General features: G+C 39.3%; 1 protein-coding gene across 5 annotated transcripts in view; it reads left to right on the top strand.

The window, feature by feature from the left end:
- TENM2 (teneurin transmembrane protein 2) overlaps window positions 1-15,512 on the top strand; it is a 1,107,817-nt gene that overhangs the window by 1,077,595 nt on the left and 14,710 nt on the right. For all 5 annotated transcript variants that reach the window (XM_075900181.1, XM_075900179.1, XM_075900180.1 and 2 more), the window contains 3 exons: window positions 3,522-3,697; window positions 5,725-5,960; window positions 14,175-14,471. In XM_075900181.1, coding sequence (XP_075756296.1) covers window positions 3,522-3,697; window positions 5,725-5,960; window positions 14,175-14,471 — 709 coding nt within the window. The remainder of the gene's footprint in view (window positions 1-3,521; window positions 3,698-5,724; window positions 5,961-14,174; window positions 14,472-15,512) is intronic.

Here is a 15,512-nt window from a genome sequence, read left to right as displayed (position 1 = left end):
GATGACTGGGAGAATCTGCTTGGATGATCACAATGCATTCAATCTTTGGAGAACCGCAGGAACTACTTCACCCATTAGCCAAAAAAAAAAAAAAGATGGATCCAGGAACTCATCATGTCCCAGGCAATGTCCTGCCTCCATCATAGCCATTGCTGAGTAAAGGCATTCTATCTGTCTGCTGCCCGGCTCCAGGAAATCAGGCTATGAGCCACCAACAGCATCCATTAAGGAAGCTTTCATCAACTTCCCTATGCAAAATCAGCGATGTCTCTGTTGCCAGGTTAGCTCTGGGTCTCACTCACATCTCACTAACTCTGCTACCTACTTTCCCTCCTAGGCTGTGTCTAGACTGGCAAGTTTTTCCAGAAAACCAGCCGCTTTTCCGGAAAAACTTGCCAGCTGTCTACACTGGCCGCTTGAATTTCCGCAAAAGCACTGACTTCCTACTGTAAGATTGTCAGTGCTTTTTGCGGAAATACTATGCTGCTCCCGTTCGGGCAAAAGTCTTTTTCCGAAAGACTTTTGCGCAAAAGGGCCAGTGTAGACAGCAGAGATTTCTTTTCTGCAAAAAAGCCCCAATCGCGAAAATGACGATCGGGGCTTTTTTGAGGAAAAGTGTGTCTAGATTGGCCACAGACGCTTTTCCGCAAAAAGTGCTTTTGCGGAAAACCGTCCTGCCAATCTAGATACTCTTTTCCGAAAATGCTTTTAATGGAAAACCTTTCCGTTAAAAGCATTTCCGGAAAATCATGCTAGTCTAGACGTAACCCTATTGTATGTACGACATGGAGCAAAATCCTGGACTCACTGACGTCAGTAGCAAAATACCGATTAACTTCAGTGAAACCAGGATTTCACCCTGGGCGTTCATTTTAGGAACATAGGAATTGTCTTATCAGATCAGAGCAGTCCAGAATCCTGTTTGACAGTGGCCTGCATTAGCTGTCCATAGGTGCAAGCAGTTCCACAGGCTAACAACGCTATGAGTAAAAAACCAAATATTTCCTTTTGTTGATTCTAAATGTGCTGCCTTGGAATTTCATTAAAATTCTAAGGGTATGTCTACACTGCAGAGTTTTTCCAGAAAAACGGCCATTTTTCCAGAAAAACTACATTTACATCCACACTGCAATTGCATTCATTTGACAGAAAGTCAAAAGAATGCAGGGGTTTTCCAACAGTGGTAAACCTCTTTCTACGAGGAAGAATGCCTTTTCCGAAAGAGCTCTTTTGGAAAAAGACATGTGTAGATGAGGAAGAAGGGTTTTTTTCAAAAGAAGGGGAAGGGGGGGTTCAGAAGAAGACGCCTCCAGGAAAAAGCATAGGTGCCCTAGTGGCCACTCTGTCCATAGTAATCACAGCTTAAATGTGAGATAGCATCCAATAAATATGGATGCTATCTTTTGAAAAAGCAGATCACTTTTTCAATGCGCTTTTGCTGTGTGGACGCTTTCTTTCAAAATAAGTTTTTCCGGAAAAGCTTCTTCTGAAAGAAGCCTGCAGTCTAGCTGTAGTCTGTTTTTCTATTGGGACCACAGTAAGTAATATTGGCCCCTATAACTTCTCTATACATTGATGATACAATTTATAAGTATCATTTACACAATGATTTTGTATAACACTGTTACATACACCCTTAAATGAAACACCTTCAGTCTCATCAGTCACTATTTTTATGATACTTGTTTCATATTTCTAGTAATTCTCTTCACTTCTTTCTGAATCCCTTTGATTTCTGCTATATCATTTTTCAGATAGGGTGGTCTGAATTGAACTGTGCCCCATGCAAAGGCATACTTCTGATTTATGTAAATGGTTCTAGAAGATTTTCCATATTCTCTATTCCATTCCTTATACATAATAATATTTTGTTTGTCTTTGACTGTTCAATGGTTTGTCCTAGGGATGTAATATAGTTGATTAACCGATTAACCAATAAGCAAAAGCTTATAGGTTAATGCTTATAAGCTTATAGACTACACACATTTTTTCCCCCCTCACTTCCCACCACGAAATTTTTAGCAGGCTAGCCAGCAGCCCTGCTCAGTTCCGGCTTGCGCTGGGTCAGGGAGCTCAGACCTCCTGCCTGGATAGGGGCTGCTGCCACTGAGGCAGCAATGTGGGGTGGCAGGCAGCTGGTCCATGAGGGGAGCTGGTTTTTAAACTGGCTTCCCTCGCAGACCAGCTGTCACCTGGCACCCTGAACGTCTGCCTCTAATAGAGAGACAGCAGCATGGGATGGCAGGGGGCTCCCTAGGAGTGGGGCTGGAGCGCACTGGCTGCCAGCCCCACCCCTGGGGCCTATAGAATAGTCAAGTCAATGATAAGAATTCATGAGGTTACTCGACTATTCAATGAATCCATATTTAACATCCCTAGTTTGTCCACAGTGATTCCCTCTTCCTTTTCTTGCACTAATGTAAAACCCAGCAATATGTGTGAGTTCCTCAGATGATTCTTTCCTGTTTGCATTCTCTTACATTTGTTAATGGTAGAGCTCGCTTGCCATTCACCTAGCTCCGTGAGGTCACTTTAAAGTTCCTCGCAGTCTTTTCTAGTCTTCATCTAAATAATTCTGTCTTCTGCAGATTTTGCCACCTCGTTGTTCTGTTCCTTTTTAAAATAAATTAGTACACATATTAGTCCACGGTGCTTAGTTATAGATATGTGGGGGCACCCTATTGATAACCTTTCACCAAGCTGAAGATGGCCCATCTATTCTTGCTCTTCATTTTCTGTTTCTGAGCTGATTTGTGGCAGAATTTGTAAGTACTACTTTTTCTCAGTAGTCTCTTGTGAAGGACTTTTTCATGACTTTCAAAAAGCCTTTCACAAATTACATCAACTAATTCTCTCTAATCCAATGTCTTGTTGACAGAGAATTTTAGCAGATTAAAGAGGCATGATTTTTCCTTAGTTCATCCAGTGATAGTGGCTTTCACATATTAAAATATGTATTGATTCTGGACCAAATACTGTTCTCAGTGGGCTTGTCTACACTACAGAGAAAATCAGCCTTCCAGAGGTTGATCTTTTAGCATTCAAATTAGTGTGTCTAGCGAAGACCCCACCAATTCAAACTGAGATGGCGCGCCTTCACCACTAGTAGTCCTGCTTATCATGAGAAGTAAGGGAAGTCAATTGCAGCATTTGTTCCCATCAACCTCCCGCTATGTGGATGATCTGAAAACATGATTTAAGATATGTTGAGTATTTTAAGTCGATTTTCACCTTTACTGTAGACCAGGCCAGTGTTAACACCGTAAATCCAGACTAATTCAGCTAGAGTTTGTCTAAGTTTACTCTGGTGAAATAGAGATCAAAATGTATCCAGAAAAAGCTTAATTCAAAACCACAGATTGTGTTTCAAATACAGTATATTGAGTGACTCAGAATGTTCTAGAAGATCAAGATCTGTTTCATGCCATATGTTAGCATGACACTGCAACATTAGTAATGTTGACTAAAGGAAGGAATAATTATATGTGTGCTTATTTTGCTGTCATTAATTTATCTGTTAGCTATGACCATGAAGGACGCCTGACCAATGTAACACGTCCCACCGGAGTGGTGACCAGCCTTCACCGGGAAATGGAAAAATCTATTACAATCGATATAGAGAATTCCAACCGGGATGATGATGTAACAGTCATTACCAATCTCTCATCTGTAGAGGCTTCCTATACAGTGGTTCAAGGTACAAGAGTGCACTTTTCAGCACATTAGACACAAACAGCAATATCTCTCTAGTACTTTATGGGAGTCATTCTCAACAAATTCATACCTAAATGCACTTTTTAGCAGTAAAAAGATCATAAAGTTCTTGGAAGAAACTCCCACACATAATATGTGAAAATGGTTTTCCCCAGTTAAGTCAAATACATTGTGATCATTATCTGTTGTAAATTGGCTTTGGTTATGCCCTTCATGTCAGATTTACCCTACCCACATTGAGAAAGCATTACACTCCAGCACAACATTGGCTATGACTTTAGTAACAAAAAGATGGAGTAAAATGCAGGATCAGACCCTTTTCTGATGTCTTGGTTTAAAAAAAAATGTGATGTCAATGCAACATCACCACATCAGAGACTGATGCCTCAGCTTTGCATGCCACAGAAGAGAGCAGCAACAAAATGAATAAATATTCCCTTGTGTGAAACTTTCTGACGTGGACCAAAAGTTGTATATGGCACAGGCTACGTCTACACTGCCTTTTTTTTGCAGAAGAGGCAATGCAAATTAAGCGCTCATTAGCTACTTCTCGTGCTTTATTTGCATATTCTCTTCCAGTGCTTTTTGCGCAAGAGGTTTTTGTGCATAAACAAGCAGTGTAGACAGATCCATTCTGCGCAAAAAAAAACCCTTTTGCGCAAGATCCTTATGCCTCAAAAAAGGAGGTATACAGATCTTGTGCAAAAGGGGTTCTTTGTGCAAAACGGAACCGTCTACACTGCTGGTTTTTGCGCAAAAACCTGTTGCACAAAAAGCGTCGGACAGAATGTGCAAATGAAGCGCGAGAAATTGCTAATGAGCACTTCATTAGCAACCTCTCTGCCAGCAAAAGACACAACGTAGACATAGCACAGTATAAACAGTTACCAAAGAGCGGCAAGAAGTCCTGTGGCACCTTATAGACTAACTGAAGTGTTGGAGCATAAGCTTTCGTGGGCAAAGACCCACTTCGTCAGATGCAAGTCACTCCAACACTTCAGTTAGTCTATAAGGTGCCACAGGACTCCTCACCGCTTTTGCAGATTCAGACTAATACGGCTACCCCTCTGATACTAGTTACCAAAGACAGACTGAAAGGAGTTTGGTGGATGATGTTTTTTTAATTAAGAGATAATGTCACAGGAATAAGAACATTGTCACATGACAATAGTCTCCTGATATTTATAGACTATTGTCCTCTGACACTTCCTGTTCCATGACTTTAGTTCTGTTCTACCAAATGATTAATTATGTAGATGCTGTCCTTTTTGTTAGAAGATATTGATGCTTGAGTGAGCTGTGTACAACGGAAGTATTGAAAAGCTCCATTCTGATTGTCTTACCAAATGGAGCTATAACATGGCTATAAAAGTACAGTTTTATTTTTATAACTTTTATCAGTCTGTGAAAAGGCCTGACATCTGATTGGCTAGCGCAGCTTCTTTATGGTGGGATAAAGAATGACACAGAGACACATAAAGGATTGTGACTGCCAGCTTGTATTGTTGGGATATTGCACCTTTGGGATTTAAAACTAATCTATAACACGGTGCTGTGTATCTGTGGGGAGGGCAGTTTTTAAAAGACTGAAAAGAAGAAGGGATTAGTTGTTCACTTCTGACAAAAGATTTCAATTCCCTCCTTTTACATCACAGCATTTAATAGGCTTGTTATTCATCCAGCAATTCAGTTAAAAATAAAATTTTCCCCTGAGTTTTTGCTTGTTTTGGAAATACATAAATTATGGTGCTGAAAGACATCACTATAATTTTTTTTTATTTACAATTAAGAGTAAATGGAAAACAACAGTATAAACTATAGCACCTCTGCAGGGTAGCAGCATTAATACTATTGTGCCTTACAATCAATACTGGTGGTAATATTTACCGTAGCACAATGCAGGCAGACTTTATTTACCATCAGCAGAAGCACCACAAAAAACTGTTAAATTGGTGCTATCTTCTCTTTATGACTAATGTAACTAACCTTTGTTTTTTGTTATTTTATTAGATCAAGTGAGGAATAGCTACCAGCTCTGCAATAATGGCACTTTGAGAGTGATGTATGCCAATGGAATGAGCATAAGCTTCCACAGTGAACCTCATGTCCTGGCTGGTACTGTTACCCCTACCATAGGACGATGTAATATTTCCCTGCCAATGGAAAATGGCCTAAATTCAATTGAATGGCGCCTGAGAAAAGAACAGATAAAAGGCAAAGTGACAGTGTTTGGAAGAAAGCTCAGGGTAAGTGGACCTTACTGTAAGAACAATCTTTTGTCCTTTATCAAAACTGGTTTTCTACTCTGAATGATATTTTATTCAATTTGAATTCATAAAAATGAGCAGGATAATGACGTGGACTAGCAGTGGTACTGTCTAATGTATTTGAGAAGTCAAATAAACAAATAAAGTGGAAGAGTCTATGGTTACCATCACCAAGAATATTTCAAAGGAGGCTTGTAAAAATACCCAGTCTGGGGCAAGGTCATTATGTTGCTGGAATTTCCATCTTTCTAATGAGATGCAATATAAAAATCCTGACCCTTTGCATATCATGATAATCTGGAACTCTTCATAATAATTTGACTGAGTTTCCAGACAAAATTCTAATTCATGTAATCACATTCTACTAACCTAAATTCCCCCTGCAATTTCTCTGGGATAGGTATTTGTCTTTATTTCATTTTGTAAATTATAAGGCTATGTAAACTGTCTCTATTTTCCTACACCCCTGCTTCCACAAGGTGGTTAAAATTTCACTGTGAATGAAGTGGATCCACTATATAGAGATTGATTGGAAGGCACTTTAGGATACTGAGATAAAAATGTGATGGGTCTCATCCAAAGCCCATTTAAGTCAACCAGAGACTTCCGTTGACTTCACTGAGCATTAGATCAGGCTCTATATAACATTATAAAAATACAGATCTGGAAGAGACCTTGAGAGGTTGTCTAGTTCATGCCCCTGAACTAAGGCTAGACTTAGAATTCTAGACCATGTTTGTCCTAGACCATAGGTGTTTGTCCAATGTGCTCTTAAAAACCATAGAATTCTAGACCATAGGTGTTTGTCCAATGTGCTCTTAAAAACCTCCAAAACCAGGGATTCTGCCACCTCTTTTGGATTCCTGTTCCTGAGTCCAACTACCCTTACAGTTGGAAAGTTTTTTCCTAATATCAAGAGCACGTCTAAACTACATTCCTCTTTCAAACGAGGAATGTAAATGAGCCTGATCGAAAATTCAAATGAAGCGCGGATTTACAAAGCTCGCACTTCATTTGCATAATCGCATGAGAACACTTTTTCAAAAGAACCCGTACTCCTGAAAAAATGAGAGGTACGGGTTCTTTCGAAAAAAGGATTTTTTTTCTAAAGAACTCCATCTAGACTGCAGTTTCTTTTTCAAAAAACCCTTTTTCGAAAAAGCGCTCTCATGCAAATATGCAAATGAAGCACATGATTTGTAAATCTGCGCTTCATTTGAGTTTTCGATTGGGCTCATTTACATTCCTCTTTTGAAAGAAGAATGTAGTTTAGACATAGCCTAATCTAACTCTGTTTTGTTGTAGAGTGAACTGATTACTTACTGCCTTGCCTTCAGTGGCTATGGAGAACAATTGATCATAGTACTCTTTATTACATTCCTTAACATACTGGAAGATTGTTATTTGGTCTCCCTGAAGTAGTTGTCTTAGTAAGTGTCTTTTCTCAACACTAAATATGCCCCTTTTTAAAAATATTTTCTCATAGATCAGGTTTTCTAATTTTTCTATCATTTTTTCTCTCCTCTGAACTCTTTCCTCTGAACTCCACATCCTTCCTAAAATGTGGCCTACAGAATTGAACATAGTTATCCAGCTGAGGCTTCAATGCCAACTAAAGCAAGACACTTACCATCCATGTGTAACATACAACACTCCTATTATATACTTCAGAACAATGTTAGCTTCATTGCAGCTGCATCACATTTTTCACTCTTGTGCTATTTGTGAGCCATGATATTCCCTGTATTCTTTTTAGCAATGCTACACAGAGCCCTGATCTACACTATGTTGAAATAACAAGCGGAGCGTCCACACTAACAATCAAAACAATAACTCCTGCTTTCCATGAGGAATAACACTTATTTCAGAATAGTTATTTCAAAATAGCAGTAGTTTGGACACTCCACTGCTGCTGTTTCAAAATAACTACTCCCCAGAGTCATTCAGAGCAAATACTCCCCAGTGTTTCCTGGGGCCCTAAGTCCAGGTAGCGCATCCACATTAAGGGAGTCTTCCTCAGACTAATTTTCAGGCTTCCCTGTAGTGTGGACACGCTATTTTGAAATAGTTATTTTGGGAGTTATTATTTCAAAATAAGTTATTTGGAAATAATTTTCCAGTGTAGATATGCCCCTACATAGTTTTACCCAATTTGTAGATGTGCATTTGATGTTCTACATCCTAAATTAAGTATTTTTCACTTTTCTTTATTGAATTTCATATTGTTGATTTCAGACCAATTTTCCAGTTTTTCAGGGTTGTTTTGAATTCTAATCCTATCTTCCAAAGTGCTTGTACCCACTCAAGCTCATCTGAAAAGTGGATTTTGCCCACACATGCTCATGATACTATATAGATTTTTGTTAGTCTATAAGAGGAGGTCTGTACTGCGGCACTATTTTGGGATACTTATGGTATCCCAAAATAGATATTCTGTGTCTTGACAGCATGCCCATTATTTTGTGTAGATACGCGCTAAGGTGCCACAGGACTACTCATTTGTGTTATCCAGCTTTGTGTTATCCACAATTTGTATAAGTATATTCTCCACTCAGTTATCCAAATCCTTAATTAAATTTTTGGACTGCCAGACCCAGTTGTGACCCAATGTGAACTCCTAGATACACCCTCGCAGTTTGACAGTGAACCACTGATAGTTACTCTTTCGATGGGGTTTTTCAAATAATTGTGCACCCATTTTATAGTAGTTAATTCCAGTGATTATTTCCCTTAGTTTGCTTATGAGGGCATCATATAAGATAGTAAGAAAAACCTTACTAAAACCAAGAGATATCACATCTACTACTTCTGTATCTGCTAGACTAGTAACCGTATCAAAGAAAGAAATTATCTTTGTTTGCCGTGATTTGTTCTTGACAAATCCAATGCTGGCTGTTCCTTCTAATGCTGTTATCCTCTTGTTGCTTACAAATTGATTGTGTAACAATTCATTCCAGTATCTTTCAAGGTATCAAAGTTAGGCTGGCTAGAATATAATTCTCCAGGTCCTCTTTGTTCCCTGTTTTAAAGATAAGTGTTGTGTTTGCCCTTGTCCAGACCTCTGGGACCTCACCTGTCCTCCCTGAGTTCTTGAAGATAATTGCTAACAGTTACATACTTGTTTCACCAACTTCCTTAAGGAATTGCATAAGTTGTTCTTATTATTGGATATTATACATTGAATCAACTGCTTAGTTACTTGCGGAGAGAAATAAGACAGGAGATACTACATTTTAACATTCTCCTGGTGTTTAGTGGTTAGCAAATTCTCAGAACACAGTTATCAGTACCCTTCCCTGCTTTCTTTATGCTGTCTGTATCTTCAGAGTTGCATACTCCTGTATTTTTTAAGACAAAAACTGGAATGAGATTAGCAGCTAAATCCTTAATGACTGGATTTCAGGACTGTGTAATTGATTTTTGATATGCTGTACTGTAGAAGTTGATTATAAGTAGTAATCACTCATTTTCTAAGATAAATCAGCTCTGCATTTTGACTAGGTCTTCAAAACAAAAATAAATGAGGCCCTAAAATAAAATGGCTATAATCCTTGCTCTAAATATTAAAAACTTAATAGAGGTACTTGTGGTAATTAGCTGAAGTTAAATGCACAAATCTTAGAGCTGAATCCTTGCCAGTTAGATTTCCTTCCATCATGTTTATGCAAATCAAAACACAGCTTTATCTATCAACACCTCAACATTTAATTGTCTGGTGTTAGTTCCTGTAACAATAATCACATATCCATTTAGCTCTTTTAAATGGAAATTACTATGAGATTATAACAGGTTGAGTGGACTGAAAATGCAATTTGAAAATAAAGGAGAAAGCATAGAATTTATTTGCATCTCATTTATTTTAATTCACCTTTGTAAACTATTTAGTGAATGAAATGAAAGCAACCATTTTGGAAAATTGTGAGGAAGCAGGTGGGATGTAAGGTAGAGAGGTAGGCGCTGTAGTCTGGGACAGATCAGCATGAATGGAGGGCATAGTACATAGCTTCTGTGAGAATTTGAGATGGATCAGAACACGTATTTCCCAACTGAGACCCAAATTTGGGACAGAGACAGAGCCAAGGGCAAATGAAAGCTGTTAGTGCAGGAGTCTGGCCTTGTATTTAATTAATTTCTTAAGGCAAATGCCATTTTCAATATTAAATCTCCCTCTTGAAATTTCTCATGTAAATATTAGCAATGATTGGAGTGAGATAATATCAGCTTTGTGCATGGAACACAGGTACATTTCAATCTCAAATTCAAGAGCCTCTTTCTTGCAGACTCTCAGTGGACAGCTCAGATCCAGTTATTCCCTGATTATGGGTGCTCAGTTACTATGTGATGGACGCCATACAAAATCAGCCGTGTATTGAACGGTGTGCAGGCAATTCAATCCAGAGCCCTAAGAAAGAGAGGAGGGGGGAATTACACTTTTAGGTTTGTTTGTTTTTGTTTACATTGTAATATCCCTCCACTGAATTTTGTTGGAAGAGCCATTAACCAACATCTAGAAGGGCTCTTCCCTATTGTGACTTACACAGCGACAGCAAAAAGAAGAAACAGCTGTGTGTGTAGGTCGCAGAACAAAAGAAAAATAGCTTGCTAGATAATCCTCCGTCATGATAGTCGTATTAGTGTTATTAGCGTTCCCCAAAGGAGTGGGAGATAGTCATTTTGTTTGGGTTTCTATATAATTAATATGACATTGGAATTATACTCTGTGGTGTTACTTATTTTGCAAATGAAAACGAAGTTGCTGAAGTATCAAACAGGTGCTTCATTATTCTCAGAGTAAATGTCTTTGTGTAGCCATGCTGGTGTGTCATTGTTCACTGGTACTTCAACTCACTGACACAAAAAACCTGGTCACTGGTCACCTTTGTAAAGAAGAGTCAGCTTCCTTCTAGGCCAAAGGAGAGAGCCCTTAAATGCAGGTTTACTAGCAAAGGCTGGGTGTTGGGTGAAGCTGCTATGATGAGGTAAAAATGTCAAGCTGTTTATAAAGATGCAACAGTCTTACAAAAGAGCTAAATGTTCAAACAATTGGTTTCCCCTCACTCCCTCCACACTGAAAGCATCCAACAAAACAGATCACCATGCCTCCTACAAAGAAAGACGACAGAGGAACAAGAGCTGGTTATGGGATTTTGGTGCCTGGTGCAGACCTCCATAGGTTTAGACAGCAACTTTCTGGTTCTTCCATCACTGCCTCTCATCGAATCATAGAATACTAGAACTGGAAGGGACCTCAAGAGGTCATTGAGTCCAGTGCCCTGCCCCCACGGCAAGACTGAGCACCTTCTAGATCATCCCTGACCAATATCTATGCAACCTGCTCTTAAATCTCTCCAGAGATGAAGATTCCACAACCTCCCTAGACAATTTATTCCAGTGGTTTCTCACCTTGACAGTTAAGAATTTTTCCTGATGTCCAACCTAAACCTCCCTTGCTGCAGTTTAAGCCCATTGCTTCTTGTCCTATCATCAGAAGCCAAGTAGAACAATTTTTCTCCCTCCTCCTTGTAACACTCTTTTAGATACTTGAAAACAGCTATCATGTCCCCTCTCAGTCTTCTCTTTTCTAAACTAAACAAGCCCAATTTTTTCAGCATTCCCTCATAGGACATGTTTTCTAGACCTTTAATCATTTTTGTTGCTCTTCTCTGGATCTTCTCCAATTTTTCCACATCTTTCTTGAAATGTGGTGCCCAGAACTGGACACAGTACTCCAACTGAGGCCTAATCGGCGCAAAGTAGAGCGAAAGAATTACTTCTCATGTCTTGCTCACCACATTCCTGTTAATATATCCCAGAATCATGTTTGCTTTTTTGCAACAGTGTCAAACGGATGACTCATATTTAACTTGTAGTCCATTATGACCCTTAGATCGCTTTCTGCACTACTCCTTCTTAGACTGTGCTTTATGGGATCATAGGTTGTAACGTTGACAAGGGAATTTTGTTTCTCATATATGTTTGACAGCTGTGTACATGGCAACATCACTTACTAATAGAAAGCCACAATGCAACATATAGAGGTAGAAAATTTGTGATCTACAGGTTGAAACTCTCTAATCCAGCACCCTTGAGACCTGGACATTGCTGAACCAGAGAATTTGCCGGACAATGGGAGGTCTGTGTTGTCTAGCACCATTATCAACACTTCCACTGCTTACTCTGCTCTTAGAAGACATTTAGAGGTATATTAGAGCTAAATAACCACATAGAATGCTAGGAGCCAGGACTAGTAGCTGTAAACAAACTTTATGGGACTGCAGAAAACTTAGCCACACCCATGATAAGTGGACAACCAGCTAACTAAAATCATGCCAGACCACAGAAGTTACTGGACCAGAGAGGTTCAACCTGTAATAATTTTAGATCCAGAAGGAGAAAGGACCGTTAATGACACCTTGAAAAGTTTTTAAACCGTGGAAATTAAGATAATTATCTACTAAATAATTTAAAATTCCCTCTAATCATCACAGACACATGATATTAATGTATTAGCCAAATTTATTTGAGGCTAAAATGTTCCTTTAATTCTATAGATAGATGTCATTAATAATATAATAATCTGGCACCCTCTATTTTCCCCACTAGATCTTAAAGTGCAGGGTTTTCATAGATATTTGACATTCACACAGATCTTGCATGTATAAAAATGGTGGCCACTTCTGAAAGTTTGTCATTGATGACTGAGTTCTGCTTCCAAGATTTCCTTTCTACTAAAACCTTCAACAAGGAATAAGATAGAAAAGCATTTCCTTTCCCAAGGGTTTTTTTTTTTTCCTGAAGTACTATTATTGTCTTCACATCAGAGCTAGTCTATTTGTCAATACCAAAACCTTCTGTGGGAAATCCCACATGAAGAACAATATCTAAGAGCTACTCAGAAAATTAAAACTGCATTAAAGAGCAGAATTGAATTAGCTGAAAAACATCAGACTGAGAAAAATGAACTATAATTAAAAAATTATTTTCTTATGAACACAAAATTGTATTAATTTTAAAATTGCTTTTTGTAGAACTGAATTCTTACAGAGTGGGTAGGGATGGGAATTGGGCTTACTCTGCCAGTGAAAATAATTCAGAATAACTTTAATGTCCTCTAGGAAGGCTCAGGATTAATTTACATATTGTTTGATGTGCAGTTTAAATTTGGATAAGAAAAAATGTTGCTTAATCAAAGCTACTGTAAAATATAAGCTGAAGAACAAATTCCCAGGAACAGATGAATGCTTCTTAAGTAGTCATTGCTGTCAAAAGATATCTAATTTAAAGACTTCTACTTTATTAATGGTGCGTTCACAATTAAATTACTTAAGAAGCTTTATTAGATTATAGTGCTGGCCTGGATTTTCTGTGGCTTGGCCTCCAGTGAGTATACCGCTTTATCTTTCTTATAGCATTTGCAGTAGTGAATGCTATAGTTAAGGTTACATATTCAGTTCTTACAACCCTTGTCCTTATTTGCTCACAACTTTCCAAAACCGTTTCCTGTGGGATTGAAACTTTTCATGCTGTGTTGTGTTTGTTTTTTGGAAGTCTTACTAAAGGAAGTAAGAAAGTGAAATATATTTACTCAGCTTAAAGAAATTTATGGGATTTTTATTGCTTGCTAGGGACCTTAGGTTGCAAGATGCTGAGAGTTCAGCTTGCTCAGCAAGCACCTCGTGGAATCAAAGCCCAAAGCCTCAAAAAAGGACTGAACAAAAAACATTGTATGTGCCATTTTCCTCTGAGGAAAAGCCTCTCTCTTGAAAGGGGGGGAAGTTAGAATGAGAAAGTGTTGAAAGCACTAAACTTGGGGGTTGTGACTCCCTCGGGGTTATGGCAGCCCTCCTCTTTCTATGGCTAGATTGAAGGGGGAGTTCCCAAAACCCTTTCCTGTTGTACTGTGGAGTCATAGTATGAAAAAATATTGAGACCTACTAGTGTAAAAATTACTTCTGAGCATACTCTGTGGGTGCCTACTAAATGTTAAGAGCTTATAACACACCCAGGGACCATTGCTCAGAAATTACAGCTAGCCCAGGAAGCATTGTAAAATGTCTCAGCAAAGCATTCCTGCATTTTTTTTTAAGTAAATTCTGGGAAATGTAATTGTCCTTTCAATGTATTTCACTGTCGTAGTTACTGTGGGCTGGGATTTATTGATTCACTGAACACAGTCTTCTTACATTTGTATAGGTCCATGGAAGGAACTTGTTATCCATTGATTACGACCGAAACATCCGCACAGAGAAAATATATGATGATCATCGAAAGTTTACACTGAGAATAATTTATGATCAGCTAGGACGTCCTTTCCTTTGGCTACCCAGCAGTGGGCTTGCTGCTGTCAATGTTTCTTATTTCTTCAATGGACGACTGGCTGGACTGCAGCGTGGTGCCATGAGTGAAAGAACAGATATAGATAAGCAAGGCAGAATCATCTCCCGCATGTTTGCTGATGGGAAAGTGTGGAGTTACACATACCTGGAAAAAGTAAGTGGCTTAATTTAAACTACAACATTAGTTCCAAAGGCGGGTGTCCAAAAGGCAGTGTGGTGCTAGTATCACAGCGCCTAACTTGTAGGGATATAGAAAATGCCGGGACTCACAAAGCCTGTGTAAGGTGCTGTCAGGGTTGCTCCCTACTCTGGCACTCGGAGTGCAGGAGGTGAGTGCCCACAAAGACCTTAAATACCTTATCTCTATAGGCTCTGCTTACAAAAAAAAATGTCCCCAGGGTCACAGATGCACTGGCTCTGAGAAAACAAAAGCTGCCTCCATCAAGTGATTTCAGCCTAAAAAACAGAAGGGAACACTTGAATTCCTTCCCCAGAGGTACCCCACGCTCTGTTGCTCCAAAAGAGCTTGAAAATAGAAAAGAGGGAAACAAGCTGCAATCTCTGTAACTTTCCAGGACATAAGAATCAAATAATCACCTTTAAAAAAGTGATTTTTATTAACAAACAAAAGATATACCTGATACAGCATACTTGGTTGTTAGGTGTACAGAGCAACTAAGTAAAACAAATTAAAACACAGACAGAATCTCTGGGAAAAACTCTTAGGGTATGTCTAGACTGCATCCCTCTGTCTGCAGAGGGATGCAGATTAGGCAGGTCAACACTGCAAATGAAGCGGGGATTTAAATATCCCGTGCTTAATTTGCATAAAAATGGCCACCATTTTTGCAGACTCAGCACTTTGTCGGCAAAAAGCAGCAGTCTAGAGGGGGAATCTGTTGAGAAAGAAAGCCTTTTTCGACAGATCCCTTATGCCTCCTGCAAGGAGGAGCCCTTAAAGGGGTTGACTCTGGCCACAGTGCCTGTGCCAGCTCCAAGCCTGCCAGCCCAGAGCCAGCAGTCACTGCCCCTGACCCAGTGGCCCCAAAATATAAGCCACCAAGCCACTGGCAGCCAGCCCTCCACAGCTCTCCAGAAACAGTGTGCCAGCTCCCAGGAGCCTGCCCAGAGGAGGCCCAGAGAAGGCAGGTGCCTTCCTGGTCCAGGGCAGAGATCATGGACCTTATTCAGGTTT

This window comes from Pelodiscus sinensis, chromosome 17, assembly GCF_049634645.1.
Source record: "Pelodiscus sinensis isolate JC-2024 chromosome 17, ASM4963464v1, whole genome shotgun sequence".
NCBI lineage: Eukaryota > Metazoa > Chordata > Testudines > Trionychidae > Pelodiscus > Pelodiscus sinensis.
Note: the sequence above shows the minus strand (reverse complement) of the source record. Positions and strands in the feature narration are given on the sequence as shown.